Raw genomic sequence first — 11,075 nt, forward strand, 5'->3', positions numbered from 1 at the left:
TCTAGTTTAGAATTTCTTAGATCTAGGTTTAATTCATGCTTTGATTTACTTTTCTCTTTGTAATTCTTCTCCTTCTACCTTTCCTCTCTCTAGTTTTGCTTTTAATTCTTGTAATCCCTTACTTTTATGTTGATGCATTTTTGTTCTTCCATTTTCCTTTAATGCAATTTATGATTCATGTTCCTTTATTGTTCATTTGATTTGTTGTTGTTTAATTCCTTGCAATTGAGTAGTGTAGATTTACTTTCCTTGCACTTTTTACTATGCTTTCCTTTTATGCCTTCCAAGTGTTTGATAAAATGCTTGGTTGAATTTTAGAGTAGATTTTAGTGCTCTTGGCTTTGGTAGAGTAATTAGTGACGCTTGAGTTATCTAATTTCTTTATTGATTGATAATTAGAAGTTGCTAATTGATTTGGATACCACTAAAGCTAGTCTTTTTCTTGGGAGTTGGCTAGGACTTGTGGAATCAAGTTAATTCATCCACTTAACTTTCCTCCATGGTTAGAGGTTAACTAAGTGGTAGCAATGGACAATTTTCATCATAATTGAGGAGGACAACTAGGATAGGACTTCTAGTTCTCATACCTTGCCAAGAGTTTTGTTAGTTGTTAGTTTATTTTCATTGCATTTTACATTTCTTGTCTCCTATCTCAAAAATCCCAATATACGACCCATAACCAATAACAAGAACACTCTATTGTAATTCCTAGGGAGAACGACCCGAGGTTCAATACTTCGGTTTATAAATTTAGGGGTTTGTTACTTGTGACAACCAAATTTTTGTATGAAAGGACTATTGTTGGTTTAGAAACTATACTTGCAACGAGAATTCATTTGTGAATTCTAAACCGCACAAAAATCCAATCATCAGGCATATCTGAGACTTTCCAAGCGAAGAGATAAATGTTTCATTATAAGAGCTTAACGATATCTGCCTTCAATTCCTTATTCAGGTTAACTCCTATGCTTGTCGTTTTTTTTGCCTGATCTCTGATTTGAACCTCTTCGATCTTTCCACTAGGTTGAGGTTGTAGTTCTTCTCGAGTTCAGACACCACCTAACTCAATGGTGTTGACATCTTTTTCCTTAATACTTTTCCGTAGATTCAAGTTTTCATTATAACATTTTCGTGCCAACCTCTGATCTCCCCTTATGATAGTGATTTTCTCCGAGGTCGAAAATTTTGGAGTGGAAACGACCGCAGCTAGTTGGTTCAAAGTTGTCTGACCTATCAATGCATTATACGCTGATGCCACGTCCAGTGGCGGAGCCACGTTCATGGAAAAGGGAGCAGTGGCCCCTCCCAAGCTTCCAATTTTTTAGTTTGACTCTCTTTTAATTATTAATTATTCTCTCTTCTTAACTTATATTTTTGATGTTCGCCCCTCCCAAAAAAATTTCTAGTTCTGCCCCGGGCCACGTCGTCCACAATATAGTCTATACTCAAAGTTTTGGACTTCGCACATTTACCAAAAGTAGTATACAACATGATGAAGTTGAGAGGTCAAATTTTTCGTGAGGAGGTGTTGGGAATAAGACACCATTCTCCCTTGAGAAAACACCTTTGACAGAGAAATAAAATAGACACAATCACAACACAAGAATTTAACGTGGAAACTCCAATTACCGGAGAAAAAACCACGGCCGTTGTCAAATGACAACCAGAGAATATCACTATGTGAAAATTGTTACAACACATAGACTTCTTTCTCTCTAACACCGGCACCCCAGTATACTCACACTCTCTCAAAGCAAATATCTAACTACACCTCACAACACTCTCTAATCAAAGAGTACAGAGGAAAAGAAAAATCAGATACAAGCTTAAAGTGTTTCTGACTGGTGCAAAAACAAATGGAGAACTTAGCCTCATATTTATAGCCTAGGCCACCCACTCCATTTGCTATCCTAAGCAATGTGGGACTAATTCAACCAAATCCTAACAAGAGGTGAGGAGTGGTACCTGTAAGGGACTTCGATGATTAAGTTACCAAGGATTTAAGTAAGTTTTTAATAGATTGGGTTCTAAATATATCTAAGGGTGTTAATGTATTTATAGTAGAATAGATAACTACTTTTTAGAGTAGTTTTACCTCTAATTATGGATGATCATTTTTTTTTTTTTAAAATTATTGAGATATTTCTTTTAAATAAGTGAGAGATATCTTAAAAATTAATTACTTATTTAAATAAATAAAGCTGTACTGTTATTATCGTGTTTGACTTCTATGAAGCCAGATAAAAATAAATGAGGTTAATCCTCTTAAGTAAGTTATTATTCATTTTAGACCAAACTATATTTACGAGTGAGAGTATAAATGGCATCCACCTTGTATTTAACGAGAGAAGCGCGGACTAGTAACTACTACAAAAATAAAGACACAGAGATCACTAGATATAAAGGGGTAGCCATTTTTAGAAGGGGTTCAAATAATGAGGTGCTAATTAATCATGATGGTACTACTGGCCTACTGGGGTGTGTTGTGTGTAGTGAGTGTACTATGCTGGATATGAAGGCGCGTGGATGCTACTGCCAATATATTGGATGCGTGTAATCGACGCGACACGTGTCGTTGTGAAGTTTGAAGCTTCCCCAGTGGGAAATTCAGAGTTGTGTAACAAATCACAACTTCCCAGGCAAGGTGGAAATGGATCACAGTTGACAACAATTCCAATAAGGGACACAGCATCTGGTGACATGTCAGATCGAAGGATCCAGGATTTGCCACGTGAAACAACCACGTGGGTGTAGACGTAAGTTGGACCGAGTTGCAGCCATTATTCAGGGGGCCCGGAAAACCATACCCAACAAAAGCATTCCCCTGCATGATTACTATTGCTAATGACGATGTTATCATAATCAAAAAATTTTCATCATTCTTAATTTGGACCCAAAATGAAAGCGTTGTACGGGGTTGACATGAAGATGCTTTAGTTACGTTGAGGGTTAGGGTCTTAGGGAGTATTACGGAGTCAAAGTGACGGGGGAGGGCCACGTGAGAGTCATGTCGGTGAGGGCCCAGCGCCCACAGGCTCGTTCATTTTGATGTATGCATCTCTTTCTTTCACACCCCACTCATTAGTTATAAGAAATAGTTATGAAATAAGGAACAATGATTTCCTTCCTAGATTAGTTTTAATATAAATACACATACAGCCCACAACTCTATTTATTGTGTTGTGAAGCTTCATTCATCATCTCTCTTACACGGCACTAAGAAGCTTAAGAAAGAAGATGTTGCACTGTCTCAACAGTAACGCTTCGGGCTCCGAGATGACAGTGCTAGAAAGGCAAAGGGCAACGATCAAGTGGCAACACAACAACAATCATCACCAAGGATACTCTTCTTCTTCTTCACCTTCCCCATCTTCATCTTCTTCAATCTCACTTGTTCAAGTTCAGAGCAGCTCTCCTGCTTGCCTTGCTGCTGGAGCGTGGCCCAAACTCGACAACAACTTTCTCATGGGATTCACCTCTTCTCCTTCTTCTGGATTCCCGCTACCTCCTCCTCCTCCTCCTACAACTTCTGCTGCTTCTTTTGATCTAAATTCCGCAATCTCAAGGACTTCCAGCTGTCCACTGCCTTCTCTTGCAGAGGGGAAAGAGACTACTACTCCCAATAACAAGAGAAAAACTGACAAGTTTCACAACACCAAGGTTGGTACTTGCTTGCATACACACTAAGTCTTCCTTCTCTCACATTATTTTATATATGTTGATGTTGTTGGTTTTGATTCAGGTTGTTGCTTCAGATAATGATAACAAGGACAAGAGGGTCAAAGTGGCTGCTCCCAATGACTCAGCAACCGTAGGCAAGAAAGGCACACAAGATTGTGGAGATAATTCCAACAAGGATAATTCAAAAGTTTCTGAGGTTCAGAATCAGAAGCCAGATTACATTCATGTCCGAGCACGCCGGGGACAAGCCACTGATAGCCATAGCTTAGCTGAAAGAGTGGGTTCTATTTACCCAAGAAACAATAATAATGTTGGAATTGGATTTATTTTGCCACTGCAAACTCAAAGCAAGCACTCTTGTTGCAGGTTAGAAGGGAAAAAATCAGCGAGAGAATGAAGTTCTTGCAGGATTTAGTGCCCGGTTGCAACAAGATTACTGGAAAAGCTGGAATGCTTGATGAAATCATCAACTATGTCCAGTCCCTTCAACGACAAGTTGAGGTAAGAGTCGGTGATACTGTTAGGTCCATTCTCTTCATATGCTATGTGATATTATCCTTACATTATATACTATATTATGATATGCAGTTCTTGTCAATGAAATTAGCTGCTGTGAACCCAAGACTTGACTTCAACATGGATGATCTCTTTACCAGAGAGGTAAGTACTCAATATGTACTCAATCTTTTTTAGCTCAAATCAATTGCTGCTTTCTATATATAAATATATGTTGCTGACATGTACCCAATTCTATTGTATTTTATAGGTGTTTCCTGCATGTGCTGCAAGTTTTCCTGCCATAGAAATGTCACCAAACATGGCTAACCCTGCCTCTTATCTTCACTTCAATTCATCACAACAAATAGATGCAGGGATAAACCCTCAAGATATCAGTCTCCGAAGGACCATAAGTGCCCCAGTATCCGCGCCAGAAACCTTTCTTGATTCGTCTTGTTTCACTGTAAGTTCCCCTCTCTATCTCTCCCATTTTACCCTTTGGCCCTGTTGTGCCTAAGGTAATCAAATTATAAACTTTGATAACTACGAAATTATGGTGCGCTTTTCTGAATTTGATATTTAGTTAATGTGCAAAATGCAGCAAACTCTGCCCTCCTCAACATGGGAAGGTGATTTTCAAAACCTTTACAGTGTGGCTTTTGATCAAGCAAGAGCAGCATCCTTTCCTTCTCAGCTATTCACAGGTAGCTAACAAATTGTGTCATGTCAAAATCACTTTTCCCCCCTTAGCTTGATATCTTTAAAGCAGAAAGTAAAGGCAGAAGAGAGTGGATATTAATGGATGACAGAGACTTTATAGCCCCCGGTAATATTGATAATAGCATAGAAATCTTGCTTGATGCCTCCTTTTTATCTGAATGAATCAAATTTTCAAAGAAGGATCTGTTTTATCATGCAATTATACAACAATGTTTCTTTCCCATTCCTTTTTACCTTTTAGAAAATGCTAGCATAGGTTATGGGGCATAAAACATAAAGAATATTTATGCTGGGCTACTTGACATAAATTCTAATATTGCTGTGTGCTGATTTCTCTGCAGGTCTACTTGAACCGAGCAATCTAAAGATGGAGATGGAGATGTAGACCTCCAATTACTGTTGGATGGATTAGATTACTAAAACGGGCCTATTATCAAGATTCTTTTTCTTTGCAAGTACATAACATATATTGTTTGTATACTGCTACGATAGTATAAATAAATAAAATCTTAATATTAATACTTTTTTTTTAAGTTTTTAACCCAACCACATGTATTTTGAAAGTTTACATTACAATTAAAGCCAGTGAGAAAAAACTAAAGTGCGCCATCGACCAGCTGGCTCATATGGGACCAGGTAACTATTCCAAGTCACATAAACGCGTTGATAACAACTTTTCACTGCCTTTTTTTTTTCTTTTTCTATTTTTCCTTCCCAAGACTTTATGGTAAAGCGGAAACAATTAAAAGCCGGAAAGATACTAAGCAATGAGTGAAACTAAAAAGTGAAAAAGCCTTACCGGTTTAGTTATGTCTGTGTGAAGGCAGAGACAATAGTGAAGGTGGTTGAGACTTTTGTGTGAGAGAGAGAGAGAGAGAGAGTTTCACAGAGGAAGCGTTAGGGGACAAGAATAAGAAAGAGTGTTAATTGAGAGTGATGGATATAGGCCCGTACCGATGGCCAGACATTTTTCCCTCTCTTTAATTTATTCACGATGATTTTTCTGTCTTTCTAAGTACCCTCTCTTATTAGAGAATTGTTATGATTCAGTTCGATCCAAAAATATATATATCAATTCCACTGTCGAGTTGATATGTAGTATATGCGTCATGTTAATATGCATGAAAGGAAGTTTAATCAGGGTTTGAGATAAGTGCTGGTGGCTGGGTTATACTCACTTTCAGAGGCAATATGGGGGGTGGACCTGTCTCATTCATGGCTAAGATTTTGTTGATTCTCTTTGTTGCTGTGGATAGTGAGAGATGCATCTTGGATTGTCCTTTCATTGGCCCAACCATACACCTTCTCTTCTCTGCTCTCACTCTCACTCACATGGAGCGCCGTTTACCACATCCAACTTTCAATTTAATAATGGCAGGCTAACCAAATCCACAGAGATTCCCTTGCAACTAACTAAATTATCTTTGCTTTCATCTCAAACATCAACTTAGCTTCCACGTTTGTGTCCCCTTCTTGGAAATTTAGAAATCTTGATTCGTACTTTTTTCATTTGAATTAAGTGTTATATACCGTAAAAGAACTGGTGTGAAGTGAAGACAACTACACAAATTTGCATCCCAAGGCTTGATATACGGCAACTGAGCACAATCTTTGACTCAGTTGAATCCATACAAAATTGGGCTCCAAAACAAAACTAGTACACCAATCGCTGATTTGTTTGTGGTCCAACAAAACAAGTTGCCTATAGCTACAACACTGCCCATTATGTTGCACAGATGAACTTTCTTTTTATTATATTTTTTCCTTAACTATTAATACAAATGAATAGTATATTTATACCAGTAGAATCTAACAGCAACTCAAATAAACCTATTCCAAAAATAAAGCTGTCCAAATCCTTTGTAACATCAAAGAAAGTCTAAACAGCACAATGAGAAAATGAGTTACTAAGCCATTGAATTAATAACATGCTAGTGGTTAACATGTGAACATATGCAAGGAAAACATCTCTATTCTTGGTGAAAATGAGTCAGAACCAATCTTCATTTCACTAAACATGACTGTTAGATATATTAACAAGGCCAATTGACATACGTACAAACCTCCACTACAATATTGATGCATCTCCAGCATCTGCCAATCAAGGAAATAAAACTCCTTCAAGATTTTAATACTCAGTTACAAGAGAATACAACCCTGAAAAGAATGACAGAGGCACAATGCAAACCTTTTCCAGGAACGATGACAACAGGTGCTGCTTTGCAGTGGTGGAAGCAGTACTCTCCAACACTTCCCTGTAGCACACTGAACAAAGAAGAAACACACTCTTGCATCAGAAATTCAGAACAGTATTGGATAACTGCAGAGGGAATGGAGAGGCAAACCTTTGAATTAAGCTTCTGCCTCTTGATCCCAGAACTACAGCCGCAGGTTTGATCCTCTCTGCTTCCCTGCAAATTACTTTCCCTGCATCACCTTCCACAATCCGAGCCACTGTCTTCACCTGCATACAACATAACAAGGATTATTAACTAGGTACTATTGGATTGGAATGTCCACGGTACATTTGAAGTTCATGCCTAGCAAAATCTAGGTGTAACAGAAACAAAGTATTAGAACAAGAAACATGAGAAGAATGATCAAATTCATTCATTAAGTGTTTATACATACGCATTACAAGGTGTAAAAATTTACTTGCTGCTCCTATATCCGTATCTTTCCCCCTGAAAAGCAGAGTGTTATGATTATGAAATTGGCCCAGGCCCAAGCCCAAGCTTTAATACACTACTATGAAAGGAAAAGAAAACAAGAAAATAAAAAGGAAGACTGGTATGACTTTCTTCTAGACTTCCATTTGTGGAATTCTGTTTTCTCATCCTCATTTTGGTCTTGATGTCAAGCTTTTGTCAATTTGCAGGAATGACAAACCCTCTATGACTCAAGAATAGCATAGTACCTGCTTCTTATCTAGTTTCCCCAAATTTACCCCTTTTTTCTTGTTAATTCAGTTTAATTTACTTTAATTGGACTGAGAATTAATCCGATTGGTTCAATATTGAGAACTTCTTTCTATAAGTTATTTGTGGATTAGCATCTGCTACACACTGTAATTAACCATTTTACTCTGAAGAAAGTAACCCAAGTGTCAACTATTTTGGCAGAACAACACATTATGGAGTAGAGTTGATATGAGGAAACAGCAGCTACAAGACTCTGAGCACGAAAATCATTCTTTGTTTTATTACAAGAGAACCTAGGCTATAACTAATAATGTCAATGCCCAAAATTCAGGATGTTAAAATAAAATCCCACATCTTGAATGACTCCGCATGATTGTTGTTTGGAATTGCATGGTGCATACATTACATGTGATATAAGATGATAATATTATTTTCCAAGAGGGAAGTTGGATTCAAAACAATACAATGAAAATAATCTGTTTGATGAATCATGGTTAGTAGTTGAAGTGGCCGTACATGTTTGTTTCATGTTGCATAGTATTAAGGCAAGTGATGTTTCGAAGATGGTGAGAACTAACCATGAGGACTTGAAAAGCCTCAACTGCTAACTTCTCCATGAGACCCTGGGTTAAGTCGTAGACGACCTCGTTCTTTACGTCTGCAACATATTGATGGAATAAGTAACTATAAAAGAGAATAATGGGAAGACTGGAAGAGAGTAATAAAAAAGTAACCAGAAACGGCGTGGACGAGGTGGATGGTGTCAGCGAGGCGGCAGAGGTGGATGAGAGCCCAATCAAAAGCATGCTTGCTATTGGGAGCATGATCAATGGCTATGAGTATGTCCCTTCCTCTTCTTCGCTCCCCTGTTTCCCTCTCCAGCTCAGGCTCCCCCACAACTGGTATCAAAGACGGAAGCCTCACTTCTCGGTAGTTGTACTCCTCCACTTCCTCCATCACTGTCTCCATTATTTCTCTTCTCTCCTCTTCTTTTCTTTACTCTATTATTGAGGGAGGAGCCGCCTCAGCACTCAAATGTCGTGGCCAAGTGGAAAACGTCCAACTCTAATCTATGTTCTCCCACTTCAACCTTTGTTGACTTACTCTATATGCAATTCCAAAGCACATTATTTTGCTTTTCTCTTGGGGTCCATCTAACAAATCATACTCATTATTCATTTCTTATAAAATTGCTATAATTATCTACAATTCTATATTACAATAATAATTCATTAACTGCACGTTTTAGAAATTTCACATTCATTTTTTTTATAATATTTTAAACGTTATATAAATAATTAAATATATTTTAATAACTCTATATAGATTTTTCTCTTGCTGGAAAAATTAAGAGTGTAACGCTAATTTGGTTTGATTATTTGCGAATTGCTTTTGAAATAATTACCTTTGAAAGAATTGAATCATTTTTTTTGAAAGCATGGTAACTGACAAACGGAATTCTCGCGCGGTCTAGAATTTTTATAAATAAGTTCTCGTTGCAAGTATAGTTTCTAGACCGATAAGAAATTCTTTCGTGCAAAAGTTTTGGTTGTCACAAGTAACAAACCCCTAATAAAATTGATAGCTGAAGTATTTAAACCTCGGGTCGTCTCTCAAGGAATTGCAGGGAGGTATTCTTATTATTGGTTATGAGTTGTGTAAATTGGGGTTTTGGATTAAGAGATAAGAAAAGTGAATTGTGAAGGAAACTAACTAATAATTATAAAAGGCTCTTGGCAAGGAATGAAAATTAGAAGTTCTATTCTTATTATCGCCCTCAATAGTGATGAGAATTGTTGGTTGCAACCACTTAGTTAACCCTCTAATTACGAAGGAAAGTCAAGTGTATGAATCAGTTTGATTCCTCAAGTCCTAGTCAACTCCTAAGAAAAGACTAGCTTTAGTGGAATCCAAACCAATTAGCAACCTTCAATTGTCAATCAACTAAGGAGTTTGACAACTCAAGTGTCACCAATTATTCAACCAAAGCCAAGAGGAGAAAATCTATTCAAATAAAAATGCCTTGACCAGGAGAAGATTAATTGGAAGTTCTATCCTTGTTGGAATCTCTCAAGAGTAATGCTAAAAGATTGTTGTTATTACTTAGTTAACCCTTACCGAATAAGGGAAAGTCAAGTACATGAACCAACGTCTGTCACGAGTCCTAGTCCTCTCCCTTGGGAAGGTCTAGCGTTAGTGATCAGAAGGCCAGTCTACAACTTTCAATTACCACCAGGCTCTTGAGTATTCCAACTCAAGGGTCTCCTATTAATCAACACCCAAGTCAAGTTGGGAGTCTACTCTACTAACATGAATGCCATTACACCATATAAAGGGAGTAAAAAGGGAACATGGTACTTAAAATTCAATTGGAAACAATTAAACAAATAATATATTTAAATGGAAAAGTACTCTTTGCATTAACAATCCATGAAAATAATCCAATTGTAACTCTGAACAAAGTAAATAGGGATTAAAAGAGTAAGGAAACAGAAAACAAACTAGAATGATAAAGTTTTCAATGGAGGTAGTAACTCTGTAATATACAACTCAAAAGCATAAAACTAGGAATCCTAGATCCTAGAGAGAGGAGAGAGTCTTTCCCTCTAAAACCTGCATCTAAAACCTAAAATTATGTGAATGAAAAAGTGTTTGATGATTTCTCCACTCTGTAGCCTCTAATCTGTATTTTCTGGACCGAAAACTGGGTCAAAAATAGCCAAGAAATTGCTGGTTGCGAATCTTAATACGCTGGTTTTCCGTCAATGCGATGCGTGCACGTGATATGACGCATGCGTGTCGCCTAGATGTATGGATACTATGACAAATTATATATCATTTCGAAGCCCCGGATGTTAGCTTTCCAACGCAACTGGAAACGCCTCATTTGGACCTCTTTAGCTCAAGTTATGACCGTTTGAGTGCAAAGAGGTCAGGGATGACAGCTTTGCAGTTCCTTCAATTTCTTGTATTCCTTCCACTTTTGCATGCTTCCTTTCCATCCTCCAAGCCATTCCTGCCCTGTAATCCCTGAAATCACTTAACGCACATATCACGGCATCGAATGGTAATAAGAGAGGAGTAATATTAGCAAATATAAGGCCAAAGAAGCATGTTTTCAATCATAGCACAAAATCAGGAAGAAAAACGTAAAACATGCGAATTGTATGAATAAGTGTAAGAATAATGGATAAAATCCACTAGATTAAGCACAGGATAAACCCTAAAAATGGGGTTTATCAGTAACAGTGCCCA

At 37.5% G+C, this 11,075-nt stretch overlaps 2 protein-coding genes across 4 annotated transcripts; one reads left to right on the plus strand and one right to left on the minus strand.

Moving 5' to 3' along the window:
* Positions 1–3,080: 3,080 nt before the first annotated feature.
* LOC107609747 (basic helix-loop-helix protein 79) lies at positions 3,081–5,432 on the plus strand. 2 transcript variants are annotated; one of them, XM_016311764.3, is made up of 7 exons: positions 3,081–3,660; positions 3,743–3,958; positions 4,048–4,182; positions 4,270–4,341; positions 4,448–4,642; positions 4,781–4,883; positions 5,241–5,432. In XM_016311764.3, exons 1-7 carry the CDS (start codon positions 3,238–3,240, stop codon positions 5,282–5,284), a joined length of 1,188 nt encoding a protein of 395 aa, XP_016167250.1. In that variant the 5' UTR covers positions 3,081–3,237; the 3' UTR covers positions 5,285–5,432. The 2 variants fall into 2 exon arrangements, 1 of the variants encoding a protein (XP_016167250.1); XR_002349982.2 differs by having other exon boundaries at positions 3,123–3,660; positions 4,781–5,005.
* Positions 5,433–6,628: 1,196 nt separating this feature from the next.
* On the minus strand, positions 6,629–8,917 carry RD2 (Adenine nucleotide alpha hydrolases-like superfamily protein). Of its 2 annotated transcripts, none has more exons than XM_016311628.3 (5): positions 8,555–8,914; positions 8,399–8,478; positions 7,245–7,363; positions 7,088–7,164; positions 6,629–6,993 (listed from the first exon to the last, which is right to left on the minus strand). In XM_016311628.3, exons 1-5 carry the CDS (start codon positions 8,787–8,789, stop codon positions 6,968–6,970), a joined length of 537 nt encoding a protein of 178 aa, XP_016167114.1. In that variant the 5' UTR covers positions 8,790–8,914; the 3' UTR covers positions 6,629–6,967. The 2 variants fall into 2 exon arrangements, 1 of the variants encoding a protein (XP_016167114.1); XR_002349983.2 differs by lacking the exon at positions 6,629–6,993 and adding an exon at positions 7,531–7,583 and having other exon boundaries at positions 7,149–7,164; positions 8,337–8,478; positions 8,555–8,917.
* Positions 8,918–11,075: the final 2,158 nt, after the last annotated feature.

Source organism: Arachis ipaensis, chromosome B7 (assembly GCF_059453495.1).
Source record: "Arachis ipaensis isolate K30076 ecotype BB chromosome B7, ASM5945349v1, whole genome shotgun sequence".
In the NCBI taxonomy this organism is placed as follows: Eukaryota; Viridiplantae; Streptophyta; class Magnoliopsida; order Fabales; family Fabaceae; genus Arachis; species Arachis ipaensis.